This window comes from Ranitomeya variabilis, chromosome 1, assembly GCF_051348905.1.
Source record: "Ranitomeya variabilis isolate aRanVar5 chromosome 1, aRanVar5.hap1, whole genome shotgun sequence".
Taxonomy (NCBI): domain Eukaryota; kingdom Metazoa; phylum Chordata; class Amphibia; order Anura; family Dendrobatidae; genus Ranitomeya; species Ranitomeya variabilis.
Genome location: NC_135232.1, coordinates 1,080,414,794 through 1,080,437,584, shown reverse-complemented (window position 1 = coordinate 1,080,437,584; position 22,791 = coordinate 1,080,414,794). Strand labels below are relative to the sequence as shown.

Below are 22,791 nucleotides of genomic sequence, written 5' to 3'. Positions count from 1 at the left end.
GTATTTTGTTTGAGGACTATTTAAAGGTGTTTGTTTAAAACCTTACAGCTAAATGTACGGTATACATTAGTGGTCTCTTATTGTAGCACTTCCAGCATGTGTTTTTCAAGAAGCCTGTCAGATTGCTGAATACAACATTCTACATTGTTGTTTTCTGGAATAATTTGTCCTTTCTTTTTTTTATTTTTTTTGTTCGTTTTATTTTAGTACATGTGCTTTAGCCTTTCACGTTTTGCCCCATTTTTAAAGTTTTCTTTAAGGAGAACTTAAAAAAAAAAAAATGGCCACTTTTGACTTGGTGACCCTTTCACTTTAAGATGTGTTCTTTTTGTTTTGACACACAAATAAGTCATCGATTGTCACAAGACAAAGAAAAGTGACTTGATTAAAAAAAACCTTGCAAATGATGCATGGAGGCCATTGTGTGTAGTGAATGGTATGGGAGCCCCGTAAGCTGCTCTTCTAGTTAGCGGACACAGCGTCATGCGCCCTTCACCCCGGACACTGACGTCACGCGGAGACTACGGTCTATGGATGCCGGCAGGTAGGAGGTGCTGCACAGGGCTGCCATCCAGCCACCGTGAAGTACAGAAGTGGCCTCTCATCCATACAATAAGAGGAGTCCATGTACCCCTCTATATAGCTGCAGTTTGTCCATTTACACATAACCTGTAGTAAAGCACGATCTGGATGCTCTCCACCGCACACATCACTCGTATGTTTGGCAGCTGTCCAGATTCTCATGCTCAGCAAGTTGCTGTCTATTCTGTTTCAGTGGAATGTTCCTCTTTATCTGCCAGCACTATATGTACAGGAACTAGCTTGTCTCACTTCCCAGCATGCATTGCATCGGTCAGTCTCTTTGCTCCTGCAGTCATTGGATACTGCTAGATACTTGGTCATAGGAAGTGAGCTGTCAGTTAGACGAGGATCACCTAGAGGTCGGCACAATAAACCATAGGAGCACCATGTTTAATATATATGTGAGGGTAAAGCTAAGCCTTGTTAGCGCGTGTCTTCTAGGAAGCGATTCACCTACAAGCCTTAGTAATGAAGGGTCCTGGATCTGTGGATGTTGCCTACGCTGCGGGGTCCCCTGCGGATCAGAGCAGCAGGTAAATGGCCGGAGCCTGTGACGTGATGTGTAAGGTGGCAGAACTTTTTTTTTTTTTTTTTTTTTTAATACCCAAAAATAGTTTAAATGATCGTTTCTGCTGAGAATTCTTCTTTCCATGGTAGTGTAGTAAGGGTGGAAGCCTCTTATTACACCTTTAGCTGTGGATTCCTCACACCGCTGCCCTTCGTGTGGACCTACGCTTCTGGTTTCTGGTATGTTCACACCTTGTGATTGGGAACTACATGGGTTTAACGAAAAAAAAACAAAAACCACTTGGTCAATAACACGGCAGCGAATTGCACTGTTTTCTGATGTGGTTGACATCTATGATGTGGACAAGTGGCGAGTGCTGAAATCTAAATCTATCTCCTCGCACACGGAGAGGCCGTGTTACATATGGAGGAGACGTGTGGGCAGGTCTCAGCTCTTCATCAGCTGCCATTGAGAGGAGGGAACCTGTATTAGGCTATGTGCACACGTTGCGGATTAGGCTTAGGAATTTCTGGTGCGGATTCTGTCTCTCCTGGCAGAAAACGCACCTGCGGTTTTTTTGTGCGGTTCCGCAGCTTTTTTTTGTGCGTTTTTGCTGCTGTTTTCTTGCGGATTTGCTGCGGTTTTTACCCCTGCAGTTTTCTATAATGGAGTGGGTACAAAAACGCTGCAGATTCACAAAAAGAAGTGACATGCTACTTCTTTTAAACCGCAGTGTTTCCGCAGGGGATTTTCCGCAAAGTGTGCACAGCTTTTTTTTTTTTTTCTCATTGATTTACATTGTACTGTAAATCAACTGCAGATCTGCAGCGTTTCTGCACCTCAAAAAACGCTGCGGATCCGCAGCAAATCCGCAACGTGTTCACATACCCTTAGTGATGTCAGAGCCACTTAATCATGTCCGCAACCTTATTCAAATGAAGAAATGGTGGACAGTGTCTTTCAATCACAAGTCAGTTGGAGGACATCTTCACAAGGGGTTGTCCTCTACTCGGCATTCCCTTCTGAATCATGTTATAAAATAACACTTGTATTGCAGCGGTGTCGGCACTGGCTCTCCCAGGCCTCGCATGATATTATGTCACGCCATCCCTGCAGCGATCAGCACTGGCTCTCCCGGTGCTCGCATGGTATTATGTGACGCCATCCCTGCAGCCTTCAGCACTGGCTCTCCCGGGGCTCGCATGATATTATGTCACGCCATCCCTGCAGCCTTCAGCACTGGCTCTCCCAGGTCTTGCGTGGTATGATGTCACGCCATACCTGCAGCAATCAGCACTGGCTCTCCCGCGGCTTGCTTGGTATTATGTCACGCCATCCCTGCAGCCTTCAGCATCGGCTCTCCCAGGGCTTGCATGGTATGATGTCACGCCATACCTGCAGCAATCAGCACTGGCTCTCTCGGGGCTTGCTTGGTATTATGTCACGCCATCCCTGCAGCCTCCAGCACCGGCTCTCCCAGGGCTTGCATGGTATGATGTCACGCCATACCTGCAGCAATCAGCACTGGCTCTCCCAGGGCTTGCTTGGTATTATGTCACGCCATACCTGCAGCCATCAGCACTGGCTTCTCACCTCGTTCGGTCAAATCGGACGTCCGGAGGCAGTGAGAACGCCATGTCTGCTCTACCTTCACTGGATGTCTATTACATCCACAGGAGAGGTCCGTGAAACAGCTGCTGTTTGGCCGCAAGAGTCAGTGCTGACACTGCGGTTATTTTATAATGGGGAATCAATGATTGAGGTTGTCCAAGTAGCGGACAATGACTTTAAGTTTTTGGTGCAGATATTAGAAAAGGTGAAAAACTCGGAAAGAATTTACACTCTGCAGATGTTAGAAAAATAAGTTGTGTGTGCATGAGACGTCGGGAATGTCATTCATTTTGCCAGTACTATAAAATCTGCGTAATTTTTTTTTTTCTTTGCTGCAAAAATGTGACATGTGAACCTCGCCTAACAGTAATTGTCTTATCTGCTGGCACATCATATAGTAACAGGATTTGCTCCATGGCCCACTAGCCCCAGTAATGGACTGATTCAGTGCATTACTACCCCTGATTCTACTGATACTTGGGCCTCGCACGATGCTATTGCTGCTCACAAATTTCTGTCTGTGGACGTGGTGTTTGCGTTGATATTCGTAGTGAATAGCCAATTTTTATTTTTTTTTTCCCCCTCCATTTTATTTATTTTACTCACTTTTATATAGCACCATTAATTTCACAGAACGTGGAGGAAACCCACGCAAACACGGGGAGAACATACAAGCTCCTCGCAGATGTTGTCCTTGGTGGGATCTGAACCCTGGACCCCAGTGTTACAATGCTAACCACTGAGCCACCGTGCTGCCCATTTTGGTCTGTATCTGGGTGATATGATGTATCGGAGAAGGGTTAAATCCTCCACCGCCTTCCTGGGGTCTTCCTGTTATCAGTCAGAGCGGTGGAAGTTGTAGTGATGTGTGTTGGGGCTGGTTTTGTTGCGCGTGTGTTTTTTATTAGCTTCCTCTGCTTTCTCGGTTTCATTTCTCATATCAGATACCGGGACTCATCTGATATCAATGCAAAAATCCGTTTTCCATATTGTTGATACTCAAGAGTTTTGTGGGCTTTATAGTATTAGGGCATTTTTTTTTCCTTTTTTGCATTCGTTTGCAGCACATCCTTTCGTATTCCCTACATAATGTTTAACCTGCTGCAGAAGTAAGCCACATCACGGGTCCACTCGTTCCGACAAGCGGGTAAATCTGACGTGTGCTGTCTGATTGTAAACCATTTAGCACACGGACCCTTGGTCAATGGGACTGATCAGATAACAGATTTTTCAGTGTCCTTGAGAACAAAATCTTAGCATGCATTGGTCTGATTAGTCCGAAATAATGCATGTAAATGGCTAGCAGCTCTCGCATTCACCCGTTATTCGGGCGAGCACATGGAGCAGTATACGGACATGACTGTCCCGTGATTTCATGTGGCCAATGGATCCAGCCTAATACACAATATGGACAAAAATATTGGGGATATACTCCCCCAGAAGGTTTTATGACGCTCTTCTGGGAAAGGTTTCTGCTTGATTTTGAGGGTGTCGGTGGGAAGATTTGTTCCTTCGTCCAGAAGAATATTTATGAGGTGAAACACTGATGTTGGGGAGAAGCCGGGCTCACAATCCCAGCTCTAGATCATCCCAAAGTGATGGATGGATGAGGTTGAGAGCCTGACTCTGTCACGTTCTTCCACCAGACTCGCCCAACCATGACTGTATGAACCTTGTGCACTGGGCACAGTCATAGGGAACCGAAAAGGGCCTCCCCAAAAATCCGACATTCCATACAATTGTCCGGAGAATCTTTGACGTTTGATGCATTCAGGAAAGCTTTATAACGAGTCAATAGCTGTTATAGAAGATAACGCTTTCTTTCTGCTACCGATAATTGCCTTCATAATGTGAGTCACAGCTTATGTGTAGATCACTACAGTGGGGAAAGGTTCAGAGTCCGTTTTATCAGAGAATTTTCCACTCGTAAAACACACAAAGGTGTTTTGAGACTCCTAACCGTGGACAGTGCAGAATGGACGCTGCCGTATGGATAGTCTGAGATTTATAGGCTCCATGTCGGAGCTCCCACATCACAAGCAGAAGTCCTCCCATCTCCTGCTATTTTGGCCTCCAGGACCGCGTAGCTGGGAACAACTTCAATCTTCTGTTCCTCCAGAGACTTGGTATATACTGTTAATAGACCAGCTCATCCATGCGTCCCGAAATCTGTGTTTCCCTCCATATAAAACAAGCCATATGTGTTAGGCGGGCTCTAGAGCTGTTCACGTCAGAGCTTGGATTTCAGTCCAACTTCTTGTTTCCTAATTATTTTGTGATTTTATTTGTTTTTTGTGAGTAGTGATGGGAATTCTAATATAGACATCATCTCATAAAAAAGTGCCTGCCTCATACTGCCATGTCCTAATGGCTGTACTCGGGGGGATGAGGTTATCACTTTATATCCTATGGTCAGGTCGTACATGAGCCGTATGTGTGTAGCGTATAGTCCCTGATGTCGTGCGTTCTGATGTGGAATCGGATGTCTTGGACTTTCATGGAGCTTGATATTGAAGATCTATTTTCAGGGTTCTGGATTTGATGGGGTCCATTTTCTGACACCTCCACCGCTCTTGAAGGAATTCTAGCAAAGCGCCGCAGTACCAGGCTCAGCAAGTGAGAAATGTACGGAGCTGTTTCTGGGGCAAGACCCTGACTGATCACACTGTGGGTGATCGGGATATTCCCATTTAAAGGAATGGAGCCACCTCAACTGTGGAGTACAATGTCTGAGTCTGGAGGGGGCCCCAGATCAGAAGTCGTAACCCACCATTCTGTTTGAGTAAAAAGGGTATTATTAAACTTCACTGTAATTTCCATATAAATATAGAATGGAGAAATAATAGTAACTGCTTCCCTTGTGGCCGGGAGAGGAGATTAATCGTGATTCAGAAACCTTATTTCTACTTTTTAATTCATTAATTTTAGCGTTCCTGAAAACAATTGTGGTAAATTTTGGGGATCTTGAGTGCCCAGTAAGTTCCTGAAAGGCTTCACACCTTGCGTTGTTCAGGAAGTAAAAGTAAGGGCGACCCTTGGCTTCACGGCCAACTGCAGGTTGTAGCTAAAATCCTACGATTCAATGGCCACATTATCTCCAGATAGATCATAGTAATTGGTCAAATTTGAGCTATTGGGCCCGTGGGGTCATTTATCCTACCTTTTTTTTTTCACTTTTTACCCCCACGCCTTTCCCCTATTAAAAAAAAAAAAAAAAAAGTCTTCACGGTGCTTAGTGTATCATAGTTCCTTTTCACTACAGGAAATAATCAAATGACCTAATATTACTGGGCTTTTAGGAAAGTTTCAGCAATGAGGACTTTTCTGACATCACTTCCTGCTCCACGGTCACTGGATAAAGCCCCTTCCAAACTGCCAGCGTGCCCTCCACATTGGCCATCAGATTGCAGTCATAAAACTGGTTCGTTTTTGCTGATTTATTTTAGGCGAAAATGCAGGGAAAATAACTTGTGTGGGGAGCCGGAGGCCGAGCTGGAAGTCTGCAGGGTGATGCTTCATCCAATTATTGGAAGGCAGGAAGTTTTCAGAAGGGGCATAACTTTGGCATCTTGTGCAGCCATTTGTAATTTAAAACTAGTTTAAAGGGGTTTTACGCTTTAAGAAAAGTGTTTCTCGAGCAATGGATATACATGTGTATACAGAGCAGTCGCACTCCCTCCCCAGGTCCAGCCGCTGTTCTGGTCCCTGTGTTTTGGCTGCGGCAGTGATGTTCTCTCGGCAGCTTGTGAAATGTTGACATGATATCCAAAACACTGATCTCTTTATTTTAGGAATTTAGGGACTTAAATCTTCTGGTCGTTCTGCACCAAATGGAAGCCCTCTAGCGCTCGACATATCAATTTATTGCCTCATACTTGTTAGTTATTGTGTCGTTCAATGACTTTGTCTAGATATTTCCCATGACAGCAGTTACAGCACCTGGCGGCATAATTTGTTAATGTGTCATATATGTGTCATGGGTTTACCGCTACAGGGGTCAGAAGACCACAGCGTCTGATTCCACGTACTCCTGCACTGATTAAAGCGCTTCACCATCATATTAGGCAGTGCACGTTTCTGCTAGAAGTCGAGAGGTTAATCTGTTCAGTTGAGAGCTTTTGGAGCTTTCCTGATTTGATGGTCTCAGCTGTTCAGTGTTGGCCATTCCCCTCTGCTGAATACTCTCCTCTGCTATATACTCTCCTCTGGCAATCAGGTATTTCTATTGTTGGTTTCATACTGCCTGGTTCTGGATTTGGAGGTTTTGGTTGAGGCGTTTGGAGTGTTCAGAAGCCTGTTGCTTGGTGATTTTGTCTGTGTGCAAATCCTCATCCTCTCCAATTTTTTTCCTTCCTTTACATACTGTTCCACGCTGTTGTTTGTGAGTGCATATTTGTATGATTGGTATTTTCATTTATCTCTGTACGTCTTCCCGTTAGTTTGGTTTGTGTAGGGCTCTCCTAACGTTAGGGATAGGGAAGGAGTCCCTAGGCCCGGGATAGCATCTACATTTGTTGTCCTTTTTTTTTTTTTTCTCTCGAACTGGTTGCTTGCATTTTTTTTTTTTCTTTTTATTATTATTATTTTAAAGAGAATTCCCTACTGAATTGTAAAACGTGATTGGTAAAAGTGGCCGTGCAGAATTGGGGGGAGGACATCACTCGATCCAGTCTTTCAGCCACAAAGACACGTGAGAGGCTATGTTCATACATTGCGTTTTTGCTTTGTGTTTTTTTTGCATGCAAATTTTAAGCTCAGTTTTACAGTACCAACGAATTCTATGAGGTTTCAGAATTTTTTTTTTCCTGACTGAATTGTAAAGCTAGTATGTCTTTGAAAACTGCAGCATGTCCCCACTTTCCGTGTTTTTTTTCAGCATTTTTTTTTTTTCAACAATAGGAAGCAATGAGTAGGTGCAAAACCACTCAAAAAAACACAGGTATCAGGGGTCGCTGCATTTTTGGTGTAAAAACCTAAGGAAGTTGCATCAGGTTTTTTTTGGGGGGAAATGGAGATGTTCTGTCTTTCTGCACTTTTTAAATAAAGCGTATTGAACCTAATACAAAAAAAAGTACATAATTCTTGTCTGCGGTTATGATGAGTAGTGTAATAGATCTTATGATCATACTTGGATCATTTGACTTCATGTTAACCTGTACTATAGCGATGGATATGCTTGCAAGTTGGGTGGTTGACCAAGTTGTAACCGTTGAGGCCATACGGTTATACCGATCTGCAGATAAATGCGTACAGGACAAAACCTTTGACAACACAAGTATCCTACTTGTTCAGGTTTGAGCCTCTTGGTCTTGTTGTATGTCTGTGTACACGAGCAGTGTTCAGCTCTCCTGCAGCACCTCCGCAGGACAAAAGAAGCATTACCCAGTTTTCATTAAAACCAGTGGGCTTTTGTGTCCTCCAGAACAAGAGCTTCTCTTCTGTAGCTGAAAGATGAGAACTTCCAATTTTATCAGTTTTTCCAGAGTGGTCTACTAACCTCTCTTCCGACCAAACTGTTGATCTATACCATAATCTTTGAATAAGCTGAGGCCTCAGTTAAGAAGATGCAGATCTGTTATTTGGCATCTTCAACTGCAGCACCTGACAAAAGCCAGAAAAAAATCGATTACAGCAGATCAACTTCAAAATCTAGCTGCCATCGATCAGCATTTGTCATGATGGCTTGCATGTTTACTAGGTGCTGAAAGAGCTTGATAAGAGTGCAGGCATGGAGAGACGAGTCCACTGGGTGGCTCTCTGCTGCTCTGTTTGAGGAGTCTTGGACTTTTTTTTTTCTTTAGAGTGTAAATGGTTAATGAAGCTGAGCTTAGGGATGAGTAGTCAGAGGGAGCAACTGTTATGGCCAAAAGTTTTGAGACTGACGCAAAATTTATTTTCAGAATAATTTTGGAAAGTTATGAAATGACCTATAAATGTCTGTTCTGTTCCCGATCTAAGGATCTCTGCTTTTAATTGAGATGAATCTGTGCTGCTCAGTAGTGACCAGTGCTGTGGGGTCGGGGAGATTGAGGAGTCTGAAGTTGGGCTTACCGACTCCACAGCCCTACTTCTGCACCCCACCCCGGCAGCTGGCTCTCTGCCTCTGGGCCAAATGCTGACTGATGACTGCCCATTCTTACCTTATCAGTGTTTGGAGTTTATTCCATTTTCTGAATTCGTCCACCTGCTCTTTGAGGATTGACCAGGTTCCCATCGAGATCTGGGGGGTTTCCTGGTCGTAGGCCCAGAATTTCAATGTTTTGTTCACTGAACCACACATTTATCACTTTTGCCTTGTGCTATGCTGAAATAAGTATTGTGCATCAGCAAATTGTTCCTGGATCATTGGGAGAAGTTTGTCTTCAGGATGTTTAGATCTCATTTTTATTCATGGCAGTGTTCTTTGGCAAAATTGTGTGTGAGCCCACTACCATGTATGAAAAGCTCTCACACAGAAATGGTCTCCAAGATGCTTTACTGTGGCATGACCAGGACTCATGGTAGTGCTTACCTTCTCCAATCATTCTTCCAGGTGTCCCAAACAGTATGAAGGGGGGCTTCATTAGAGAAAATGGCTTTACCCCAGACCTCTGCATACCAATCCCTTTGCTTTCTGCATGATGTCAGTCTGTTCTTGATATTTTTTAGGTAAATGGCTGTTTTCCTTCCCTTCTTGAGACTAGGAAGCCTCCAAAATCCTTTGCCTTGCTGTGCGTTGCATTGACAACTGCCTTCTACCATTCCTGATCAAGCTCCGCACTTGTGTTTACGATCCCATAGCTTCAGCCCTTTAGGATTTGGTCCTGGTGTTGCTGGACTTTATTGGATGCACTGAAGCCTTCTTCAGAGCAGTTGAACTTCTTTGAAGTTCTTGAACCTATAAATGGTCAGGTTGCCCCTAAATCAACACATGGCAATGTCCTTGCCCTGATGATGCATGCACATTTCTTTGGAGGTAATCATGGTTAACAGACCTTTTCAAGCACCAGCCCTTCTCTGAAGGAGTTTGCTCTTATCATCATGACAGTAATATCAGATGCCTTGTCGACCCTTCTGAAGATAACAAGATCACTGAAATGATGCAAGCAGGCCATGTTGTCAGGGCTGAAAATGAGTGGGAGTGGGACTTTGTGATTAAAGAAGTTTTATCCTCTTAGTATGTTTAAGGGTATGTGCACACGTCTGGATTTCTTGCAGAAATTTCCTGAAGAAAACCGGAAATTTTCTGCAAGAAATCCGCAAATTTTTTTTTGCGTTTTTTTTCCGTTTTTTTCGCGTTTTTTTTTAGCATTCTGCAAGCGTAATTAGCTTGCAGAATGCTAAAGTTTTCCAAGCGATCTGTAGCATCACTTGGAAAACTGACTGACAAGTTGGTCACACTTGTCAAACATACTGTTTGACAAGTGTGACCAACTTTTTACTATAGATGCTGCTTATGCAGCATCTATAGTAAAAGATAGAATATTTAAAAATTAATAAAAAAAAATAAAAAAATGGTTATACTCACCCTCTGCAGACAGCCGATCTCCTCAGCGGCGTCCGTTCCTATAGATGCTGGTGTGGTTCAGGACCTTCGATGACGTCGCGGCTTGTGATTGGTCGCGTGAGTCACATGAGCGGTCACGCGACCAATCACAAGACAGCGACGTCATCACAGGTCCTGAACCACACCATCTATAGGAACGGAAGAGAAAGCATGCACCGGAGAGGCGGGAACACTTCGGGGGCCATCAGAGGGTGAGTATATCACTATTTTTTATTTTAATTCTTTTTTTTTTACCAATTATATGGTGCCCAGTCCGTGGAGGAGAGTCTCCTCTCCTCCACCCTGGGTACCAACCGCACATAATCTGCTTACTTCCCGCATGGTGGGCATAGCCCCATGCGGGAAGTAAGCAGATCAATGGGCTCCTAGGTGTGCGGAATCCCCGCAATTCCGCATTTTAATGAACATGTTGCTTTTTTTTCCGCGTTGCGATTTTTTCACGGAAAAAATGCAACATTTGCATTTGCACAAAAAATGCGGAATACCCTGTAAATAATAGGAGGCATATGTAAGCTTTTTTTTGCGTTTTTATCACGTTTTTATAGCGAAAAAAACGCGAAAAATCCTGAACGTGTGCACATGGCCTAAGTCCTCATATTATATAGCACTGTGTACTTACAACTGCTCATTTTGCTTTTCTACTCAGATAATTCTGTTTTCTCTGCTGTTTGTATAAACGGGTCTATTTTCCCCGTCTTCACCTCCTGATCTAGCTGCTCCTTCCTCCCGGCTGCCAGGGACTTTTGTAGTGACTCCTGCAGAGAAAGAGACCACCTGCCTCTACATAGAGCTTAGAAGGAGTCAGCTAGTCAGTTTTTAATCATGTGATGTAATAGAAAAGAGAAGAATTATCTGTGTAGAAAGGTAAAGTGAGCAATTGTAAGCGCACACATCTTCACATTTTATTTCATGGCTGACGTCGCTCTATGAAGCCATCTGTGATAGATTGCGGTCCGTGGGTTTGATCTGTTTGCTGTTGATATAAGAATATCGTCACCGTCAGTAATCTATGACTTGTTTGTTCGCTCTCGCAGCAGGACCGGTCCTGACCGACCAATCCGGCTCCTCACTATTGTACATGATAATGGTCAGGACCCCTTGTTTGTCTCTGGAAAACATGGATTTACGTCATTGGGTTACTTGTGCATAGAAACCGAGACCTAAGCAAATATTGTGATTTACTGACGAAACGTCAGCCTGGTGATATGGTCAACTTGATTCTCGTCATGTGAGGAGGCAGAACATGGGTTTTTAGTTCTTGATGGTGCAAAATCACATTGTTTTGACCCGCTAATAAAGTAGCATGTTTAATCTGATGCGGGTTATATTTAGGGTCTACTCAGACAGGCCTTTATTTTATCAAATCACCCCCAAAATGGAAGATGAGTTAAGCCCACCAGCATCAGGGGCTTATTTACAGCATTCTGTAATGCTGCAGATAAGCCCCCGATGTTACCTGAAAGATGAGAAAAAGAGGTTAGATTATACTCACCCAGGGGGGGTCCCGCTGCGGTCCGGTCCGATGGGCTTCACGGTCCGGTCCGGGGCCTCCTATCTTCATACGATGACGTCCTCTTCTTGTCTTCACGCTGGGGCTCTGGCGCAGCTGTACTTTGTCTGCCCTGTTGAGGGCAGAGCAAAGTACTGCAGTGCGCAGGCGCCGGGAAAGGTCAGAGAGGCCTGGGATTTTGGGGGTGACAGGTTCCCTTTAAATGGGAAAAAAATTTACTAGTAATTATTGACTTTTTTTTGTCTTTTGTAATCTTTTTAACTGCAAAAAAAAAGTTTTTAACCAATGAGATGTGGGTGTGGTTTAGGGGCGTGGCTTCATACACAGTCCTAATGCTCAGTACTTGTTTTCCGGCCTGTCCCGTGGACAAAGTACATTTTAATTTTGCAATGATAGTTTCCACAATTGAATATATTAGTAAAGCAATGTTCCTGCACTGAGATCTTATAAATGTGCCCCTGTTATATACTGTTTGCTGTGTTCGACCATGCAGAGCTGCTTCACTTTATGGTCAACGCACATACCACAGAGCATACAGCAGGGGCCCACATCTGCGTCTTCTTGAGGGAGCCCATTTTCCTGTCTGTTTTACCACAGGAGTGTGTGCTTCTGACATAAACATTTTGTAAACATTAAAATGATACATAAAGAGTTAGACATGCAAAATCTGCGTTAGGCCGGGGTCACGCTTGTGAGAAACTCGCCCGAGTCTCTTGCCTCAATACTTGGCACTGGCACGCGGGACCGGAGCGTTCAGCTGCATAGACATACATGAGGCCGCACACTCCGGTCCCGGCTGCCGGCGGCAGTGCCAGGTATTGCGGCAAGAGACTCGGGCGAGTTTCTCACAAGCGTGACCCCGGCCTAACGCAGATTGTGTGTCTTTAACTCTTTATGTATCTTTTTATGTTTATAACTAAACATCGTTCTTGGTATTATCTATTATCTATCATATATCTGTGTGTGTAAACATTATTCTTCAATGGAGTATGTAAATGAAGAAGAGGTTGAACAAGAAATGACATCATGAGTTTTTTTTGTTCAATAATAGATCTTTATTTAGCTTTTAAAAAACGCATACAAATCTGCATGGGGAAAAAAAAAAACCGCATCAAAAACTCATAAAATCCACCCAGATTTTTCCGTGCGTTTTCTGGCAAGAGATGCAGATTCTGTGCAGAAAATTCTGCAGGCAAATCTGCAACGTGTGCACATACCTGAATAGCGGGCTCCCAATTCAGTGTGTACAGAGGTTCCCATTACGGACATAGATGATAGTTGGTGCTTATAACGTTCTATGGAAAACTATCTGTTTCAGGATCATGTGCAGCTGAACGTCTGTGTCTAACACCGACTGCCATCTTTCTCGGTAATGGTGAAATTCGTCTGCATTTAATACATTTTATCAATGAATTGAGAATGAAGCTTCAGTCCAGGAGGACGGGTACACCTTAACATCTTCACCACATATGAATTATATTAGATATGTCGTGTCCCTGACTTTGATGCTGGCACATGATAGCTGATTTAATCGGCTGTCATGTGCCTTGAACAGTCGCGGGTGGATCGGAGCTCCACCAGCGGCTGTTAGACAGTTAAATCCCGCTGTCAATCTCTGACATTGGGATTTAACACGGATCAGCCAGAAATGCGTCACAAATCTGACCCATCGGCACCCCTGTCATATGATCCGGTGGTGCCAATGGGTTGTCATGCCAGCTGGGGGTCTGCCGGAGACCCCGTGCCTGTCATTATGATACTCCTATGCATGCCGGCTTGTGGCCGGGGTTCATAGAAGATGGTGACTTCTGCTATACATAACATAGCTGACGCCCTGCTCGGTTGAGCACAGGTGATCGGACGAGCACAGCTTCAAGTCTCCTAAGGGGACTATTACATTTTAAGTAAAGATTAGTTAAAAAAAAAAAAAAAGAAAAGTTTTAATAAAATATGAATAAAAAAACACAAGTTCAGACCACCCTTTTTGCCCCATTGAATATAACTGTAAAAAAAAAAAAAAAATCCACACTTGGTATCTCTGTATGGTGAAACACCCGATCTATCAAAATATAATTAAATTAATCTGATCAGTAAACTTCATAACGAGCAAAAAATACAGATATCAGAATTACGCTTTTTGACCGCCGCAACATTACAATAAGAGGCAATGAAAACCTCGTATCTACCACACTAAAACCTCAGCTCAGGGCGCATATAAGATGCCCTCACCCAGCCCCAGATCCCGAAAAATGAAAATGCTACAGGTCTCGGAAAATGACCACAAACTTTTTTTCATACAAATTTCTGTTTTTTTTTTTTTATTTATTTTTCACCACTTAACTAAAAAATAAGCTGTACGTGTTTGGTATCTGCATACTTGTAATCACCTGGGGAATCGTACTGCCAGGTCAGTTTTACCATACACTGAACATGGAAAATAAAAATACCCCAAAACAATAATGGAATTGCACTTTTTTTTTTCTCTGCCAATTTCATCAGTCTTGGAGTACAATATGTGGTAAAACCAATGGTGTCATTGAGAAGTACAACAAGTCCCATACAAAACACTCTCATATGGCCATATTGATGGAATAATAAAGTTGAGATTAATCTTGAAAGAAGGGGAGAAAATTAAAGAGAGGAAAACAATAAATAAAAATATGGCGTGAAGGGTTAACATTTGTGGGGCTGTAATTTGATAAATTGGTTGCAGTCTTGTGGAGAACTGCTGAAAAACACTGGTTTTATTGTGATTCAGCCCTACTACATCTCTTAACATTACATATAAACACTTTACATGGGACTGCAGGAAATCCCCACTGCCTTATCTTAAAGGGAATCTGTGACCAGTTTTTTTGGCTACCAGGTAAAAATATCTTTCAATTCAGTGCCCCCTATGCATTACACAAGTACTTCAGATACCCCATGACTCCCCACGTATGACCCATAAATACCTTTTTTATTCCTCCCGCGCTGTATGTTAATATGGTCGGTCCGATGGGCGGGGCTTAGTGTCCGGGGCTTCTACGCATTCCTTGCGGTGAATTTCAGCGATCGCGTAGAGTTTTCGCGCATGTGCACAGTATGCTTCTCCCAACATTGGGCAAAGCAGAAAAGTAGTATTGCGCATGCGCCGGCACATACGATTGCTTTCTATGTACTGGAGGTATTTCACTGCCTTTTGTGTTCCGGGCCATAGAAAGCAATTGTTTGCCGGCGCATGCGCAATACAGCTTTTCTGCTTTGCCCAATGTTTGGCGAAGCATACTGTGCACGCGCGAGATGCCTTTCGAATGCGCACATGCGAAAACTCTACTCGTTCGCCAAAATTCACCGCAAGTAATGCGTAGAAGCCCCGGACACTAAGCCCCGCCCATCGGACCGGACCGACCATATTAACATACAGCACGGGAGGAATAAAAAAGGTATTTATGGGTCATACGTGGGGAGTCAGGGGGTATCAGAAGTACTTGTGTAATGCATTGGGGGCACTGAATTGAAAGATATTTTTACCTATTAGCCCAAAAAAGTGATGACAGATTCCCTTTAACACACAGAAAGCCATTGCCAAATTGGGCACCACTACATCTGTGCTCGCAGGGATTTTACTTTGTGTGGTTTCATCTAGGACTGCACCATGTACCCCACTCTGCTACTTTTGCTCCCTCTGATTGTACTATGTAGGGTCAGTTGTTTTATATCTAGGATAAGCCACAGACAGTATTGTAAAGTTAGTGCACCGATGTAGCAGAGTTGTGAATGCTGCAATCCAAGGTCTAACCAAATCCTAGTGTGCCCAGATGTAACTGGAATGAAGCGCTCGCGGCTCTGTGCCGTGGCTCGCGGCTCTGTGCCGTGGCTCGCGGCTCTGTGCCGTGGCTCGCGGCTCTGTGCCGTGGCTCGCGGCTCTGTGCCGTGGCTCGCGGCTCTGTGCCGTGGCTCGCGGCTCTGTGCCGTGGCTCGCGGCTCTGTGCCGTGGCTCGCGGCTCTGTGCCGTGGCTCGCGGCTCTGTGCCGTGGCTCGCGGCTCTGTGCCGTGGCTCGCGGCTCTGTGCCGTGGCTCGCGGCTCTGTGCCGTGGCTCGCGGCTCTGTGCCGTGGCTCGCGGCTCTCTTGTTTGTCTTTTTATCTTGTTCCTGAGGCTCGGGGAGGAGCTGCAGTGGCCTCGGCAGCAGATGAGTCTTCACTTTTGAATGACTTTTTCCAGGGCATCAGCCACGTTCTAGTTAAACACCAACCTGCGCCTAAATACAGGAGGAGACTTGGAGCTTGTTCATATGTTGCTGCTTTTTTTTTTTTTCGTAGAAAAAAACGTCAGCGTTTTAAAGTGACTGAGCATTCTGAAACCTCATTTCACCTTTCACCGCACTTTCCACCTTTCCAAATGTTCCAAATGAAACCTCTGCTGCAGCTCCTCACCGTGTGCACATAGTAGTAATACGGATGCCTTTTTTGCGTACACCAGCCTGCGCCGGCGTCTGACGCTTGCACAGGTGTTGTTGGGGCCGGTGGCCGGGTGGTTTTGCAGATGCAGCAGCCGTTCTCCTGCACAATGTAAAGGAGCATGACGATGGCCGTGTGTGAACGCATCCTGAGAGGACGGGCTGCCACTTCAGGATGTGCTCCTATTTAGACCAGATTGGCACATCGGTGTTTCACAGCCCAACGCACGGACAGTGATGCACGCGCTGAGAAAGTGAGAGCCACGGCTGTGCCTCACCGTCCGCACTGTGATGTGTGACTGCGGCCTAGGATGGGACATGGATCGTATGTCCACATAGTGCCCCCCGCACCAGCGTTGTTTCGGTAGTTTTTTAGTTGCACCTCTTCTCTGGCTTCATTACATGAGCCGCGCACCAGCTGATTAGCCGATATATTCCAGCTGATATTGTGTGGTAGAGCGGATGCTGTGGTGGACGCTCGCTCCTGCTGCTCCGAGATCCTTTCATCCTCCTAAAAACGAGTCGATCTTGACCTTTTTACTTTCATCTCTCCGTCGTGTCTGGGTAGTTGCCTTGATTCTTAGTAAAGAGGAAACGCTTCCACCTACCGTATGTGGTTACATCTCGGAGCTCTGGTGAAGCTGAAGAGCAGAAGACGTCGTCTCTGACCTCCACAGATGAGCTGGCTGGATAGCCGGCTGGTGACCATGGACTGGAGGCTGCACTGCCTGCTCCGAAACGGCTTCAGGTAGGCGCCGGCCGCGGGCTGCTCCCCAAAGCCTCGTCTGCTCATCCTTTATATGGCCGGGGACTTGTATCATTTATTGCATCTTTACTAGGTCTGGTTTTTTTTTTACTTTTTTTTTTTTTGAGTACTTTAGCTTCTTATCTATATTGTTTTTCAGCCCCATCAGTTTTCGTTTATTTTATCTAGTAATTTATAATGTTTCTTTGACGTCTGGCAACATCTACAAATTAAAAATTGCTTTTATTTTTATTTTTTTTGTTTTTTTGTGGCAAGCTTGTTTCTCATCAAAATTAGACTTTGTAGCAGTATTTGTCTTGATGCTTTTTTTTTTTTTTTTTTTCCCCCTTTTATGGGAGTTTCTGAATAACATAAAAAAAAAAATAGGATGAAGGAAGAATCGAAAAGTTCTAAAAACTTACAATTGTTTAAAGAAAAAAAAAATTCCACCTGAATAGCAATGTTTATTTTACTTTTCTTATAATACATTTGTATGGATTGCTAGCTATCATCGAACCATTTTGTTTTTGTTTTTCTTAATGAAAACTGGCAAAAAAAAAACCCTGATAAAGGCAGCTTGTCTCACATTTTGTTACAATAAGTAAAATTATTATTATTTCTAGACTTTGATTTTTTTTGTTCCTTGAACGCCACAAACGTGGGCTCAGATGTTTCCTCCTCAGCCGCCTGACCACATACAGCAGGTGTTTGGAAATGGTGACTGTGCGATTACTATATGATTTCGGTGACTTTACGACTTCACGTCTGTGTTGCGGTATTCCGGTCGGCCCGAGTCCTGGCGTTGTTCTGCTTGAATATGGTGGTATGATTGCTGGACTGTGGGGAACGTGTGGTGTCCTTGGGTGTTACCGTCCTATAATGTCTGTCTGTATTAGACGACCTTTTCTATACAGGAGACCCCGCAAAGGAACGTGACTTCTAGGCAGCGAAGGAGAAAGGAAGTGACTAAAAAACCTGACCAAAAATAACACGGGAAGGCTTCCTTTTTATTGTCAAAGATCGGCACTTTCTCTGGACTTGGCATTTTGTAATAAACATTACCAAAGCGCTGCAGGCTGTCGGTGTATGATGGTCTGCAGCCTCTCGTGGAGGGTGCGGCATAGTCACCCGTCATGGAGGCAGTGGGCTCGAATATAGTGGCTGCCGGACACTTGTTACATAGATTATTCTCCAGGACCATCGCACTGCGGCCCCCGTCATGGCTCCACACTAACGTATGGACAAGCATCTGACACTGGTCACTTCCGTTATGGAGTGACCACTCATGTTTGGACTCTACGGCAAGTTAATTTTTTGAGTTTTTTTTTCCCCCACTTTTCCAGCAAGGGGTTAGTGAGACTTGTTAGGTTTCGTCCACTTTGCTGCTACAATAATACAGTGCAGATTTCCTGCATGATACCATGGCCGTAAATCTGCAGCTTTTTAGCGAAAACTCATTAAACTAGAAACGCACATTGAGAATTTAGTTGTTTTGACCCTTCTGATTCTTATTGACACGTTTGTTGGGCCTCACAGCTATTTTTTTTTTTTTTTTGCTGAAACCTTTTGGTTTGTGTTGTATGAATGCAAGTAAAACTTAAAAAGGGTTTCAGAAAAAAAAAAATAAAAAAAAAATAATCAGGTGAATCTCAAAATCCTTTTTCCATGTCTGCAATAGGAAAGAAACGATGTGTCCAAATAGGTGGTGTAAATGGGTGACGCTGACTCCAACACACGAGTTATTCACAATGCCAGGAACCTCGCTGCCCGATTAATGCCGCGCTGATGGATCGGTGTTTTACCCAAGGCACCGCTCTTAGGCTATGTGCACACGTAGAAAAAGAGGTGCAGAATTTTCTGCACAAAATCCGCCTCTCCTGGCAGAATCTGCAGCTGTGGATTTGCCGCGGTTTTTATGCAGATTTCGTGCGGTTTTTATGCAGAATTGATGCGGATTTTGCCACTGCGGATTTTTAACATGGAGGGGTGCAGAAACGCTGCAGATCCGCACAAAAGAAGTGACATGCACTTCTTTGAAATCCGCAGCAATTCCGCACTGATTTTTCCGCACCATCTGCACAGCTTTTTTTTAATTCCCATTGAATAGCATTGTACTGTACATCACAGTGCGGATCTGCAGCGTTTCTGCGTGGAAAAATCCGCTGCGGATCCTCATCGTGTGCACATAGCCTAACTTTAGATAGTATTGTGGGTAGACCCCAGGAGCAGTCGGGCGCAGCCGATGGCTTTAGCTGCTGATTTCCTCTTAGGCCGGAGATGTGGGATGGGGCACAAGCCTGGTTGCTGAGGGTTGGTGGTTTCTGCCACATAACCAGTCCCCTGCCTTTATAGGCTATTTGTTTATCTGACAGGTAATATAAAGGGAATTTTCATCCGATTTCTGCTGTCTGAGCAACAGGCAGCATAAATGACAGAATGGCTGTGTGATTGCTGCAGGGTTCCAGAGAATACTTGGCTTGGAAAGCTGGGGACTGTGTTTGCTGACCAGTGCGGTATGGCCGGGTGGCCCCGCTCCACTTGCCAAGAACTTGCCAGTCTTTACATACTTGCATGCACACGGTGAGACTGGTCTCTAAACTGAGAAGCCGGACTAGTCGGGCCTGTAGCCACATTTCTTAGGCGGCTTTTGAAAGTGTGTTGTCCTTGAAGAGCTGCAGCGTTTCACCATAAAACATACCTGGGTGCGAGTCCCACGGATGCTGGCAGCCGAGGAGATGGAGAAATTACTTTCTCCGTCTCCTCCACACCTGTGCTCGGATTCTCGCATGCGAATGGGACTCCGGCCTAACTCTAAAAATGACTCCCTAGCGCAGGTTTTACTAGACCTATCCCATCCATGTAACCTCCTCTGCCTGTCAAGTGTAATCCATCTCCAGCAGCAGAGACTCCAAGACTGATTGCATGGGGTGGGGGCAGGGAATTGTCTGTTCTTGCTTTACCGGCTGTCAAATGTGCATATGGGGGTTACAGTAGGAGATGGGCGTTTAGTTAAGCACAATCAAGTCCTTGGATGACGCATACATGCTGGAGAGTTTAGGGGAAGGATGTTCCAGTACCTATAGTTCTGGCAATGCTAATAAACTGAAACTACCCACTGAAAGATTGGATGGCAAATTGCAGAGCATGAGAATTTAAGTTCCTGCAAATATTTAGTATCTTCACCAAAATCGGTTTGAACTTGGGAGAAGAGGGCAGGAGGTCTGTGGTATTTGGCAAGTTCTGTGTGAAAAGACTGATGCACATGTGGCCCGAGAATCCATTCTTCAGCTAAAGGTGTCAGATGATGTCCACTTTGCTGCCTTATCTCGTCCTGTATGAGGAGGGTGGTTGTGGTCGGTGGTCCCTACTGTACATTGCGGTCTTCTGTGTAGCCCCCGGGGCAGGTCCTGTAGCCGTTGGCTAGGAGACACTACTTGGACGTCTGTGGGCACCTTCTGGTGTTCCTCAGCAGTGTTAGCATAAGTCAGACACTTTGTGCTCAATTGGTCGTTGCTTGTGTTGTATTATGTATTTCTGCCATTAATTGATCTTTCTTCTTGTTTACAGGAAGTTTGGGGAGCGGCCTCAACCCAAACACCTCACAAGGTAAACCTCACTGCAGCTTCCTATCTGTCTGATGGAGCGTCTATAAAATACTGCGCCTCCTGCCACCGTGACGAGATCGCCGGTGCTGAGGTTGTATGGTGATGCGTGCCAATAAGAGCCTTCTACTTTCACACGTCGCTGTATGGCCGCCCATGTTCTCTGCCCCATAGTCTGTGATTTGTAGTCCACCTGCCGGCTATTCGTACAGTCTGCCCACAAACTGGAACATCAAGATGGTGGCTACCTCGTGTGTCGTGCCGTAACCACAGCAGAGGGGTCTTCTTGGTGGTCATTTTCCTCTCCGGGATCTTCCCATTGTCGGAGCACTGTTGCACTTTGTGCCCGCACATGGCATAGGCTGGGCTTACACTGCCCCCAATAAGCAGCGTTTGGGATAATTTATTAGGGTCTTCACACACAGATACAAACTGTATGGGGATGGAACGATCCTTATTGCCATTGTCCGCAGCACATTCCTACATGACAACCACAGTTTTAGGCCCAGCATAAAAGATTTAATCAGCTGAAGCCATATTGTATTGCTCCTTCACTGGTTGATCATTGGGATCCTTCCCTCGGCCAGTGATCAGTAGCGATCGATCAGCCCATGGGAAGGGACCACTCCGCCAGATTCACAATGGTTTGTAAAGTAAGCTGCGGAGACACCATCACGTGTTTCTTGCTTGCGTTGAGAAACACGTGATGGTGTCTCCGCAGCTTACTTTACATGCGTTTGCATATTTCCCATAAGGGATGGGGGCAGTGTTCTGGATCACTGCGTTGAGAAACACGTGATGGTGTCTCCGCAGTGTTGGATGTTTTGGTCTCCCCGAGGTCATTCATCTGTTCCTTCACAGATTCACAATGGTGTCAGAATAACCAGACTTGAGAGCGGAGCCATACTGCGTCACGGCGTCCGGTATATCTCCAGCGCAGCTCGCCAACGTTATATTTTGTGGTTGCGCAGTGTTTTAGGCGCAACCTGCAGCATCACAAACCAAAAACTAAAAGTAGATCAGCTCCCCACTCCAAGATTTATCCAGCATAGGAGATGGTTGTGATCTTTGGGGCAAGAGCAAAAGAACAGGACCGGCTTCTGAGCAACAGGACATGCAGATTAAAAGGAGAAACCAGCGCTTTTTGTGCGAGAAAATCGTTCTTACTCATGATGAAAGACCATCCACCATGAGCAAGTTTTTATTTTTTCTGTGAAACGCGCTGGCTTTTTTGAGTGCTGGGCACTGATGTGTAGTGACTTAGGGTATGTGCACACGTATTCTTGAGGTCTGCAGATTTGTGAAAACCGCAGGTAAAAGGCACTGCTGTTTTCCTGCGGAATTACTGTGGATTTTGTGCGGATTCCTCTGCTGTCTTACAACAGCGGATTCCTTTAGAGGAGCAGGTGTAAACCGCAGCGGAATCCGCACAAAGAATTGACATGCTGCGGAATGTAAACCGCTGCGTTTCCGTGCGTTTTTTTCCACAGCATTTGCACTACGGATTGCGTTTCCCATAGGTTTACATGGTACTGTAAACGCATGGGAAACTGCTGCGGATCCGCAGCTGCGGAAACACTGCGGATCCGCAGCAAAATCCGCAGCGTGTGAACATAGCCTAACTCCACAAGATTTATAAAATGGAAGTAAAGAATCAAAGGAAACCATCATCAGATGCTGCCCGAACTATTGGCGGTATGAGTCCAACACCGGCTGCGGTATTGCAGCCATCTATGCTGTGTTCTGTAACTCTGCAACGTTTCCGAGAAAATCTACTGACAAAAAAAAAAAACTCATCTGGGATCTATGGATCTGATTAATCACTGCTGTTTTATCACTTTTCTGGAGTAAGGTGCTCCTTTTTATTGAGTTGTTTTAGTATTTGTGCTTTATTCTCTGTACGCTTTGCGCCACTTAAACTTTTTTTATTTTTTTTTCCTGGACAACTGTTGCTTATGCAGATGTGTTAGACAAATTGATGAAATGCGACTCTTACCAAATGTATATATAATTTTGTTTTGCACTTATCACTCCAGTCTCTGCCTGGAATAAGTTTTCTGGTAGAATTTAAATTGTCTGCCTTTTTAGCCACACGCGCTACATTTTAAAAGGTTTTGCCACCTTTTGGTACTTTATAAGATGCAAAATACCTGTTGAGAGGGGGGTTTTTTTCCCCTTAATTTTGTGCCAGCTTCTTGAAATGCATTCGCCATCAGCGAGTGCTAGGAGACCTAGATTGAGTGCTAG

At 44.7% G+C, this 22,791-nt stretch overlaps 1 protein-coding gene across 1 annotated transcript in view; it reads left to right on the top strand.

The window, feature by feature from the left end:
- RBPJ (recombination signal binding protein for immunoglobulin kappa J region) overlaps positions 1-22,791 on the top strand; it is an 89,743-nt gene that overhangs the window by 21,378 nt on the left and 45,574 nt on the right. The window contains exon 2 of the mRNA XM_077279940.1: positions 20,510-20,548. Within this exon, the coding sequence (XP_077136055.1) occupies positions 20,510-20,548 (39 nt within the window). The remainder of the gene's footprint in view (positions 1-20,509; positions 20,549-22,791) is intronic.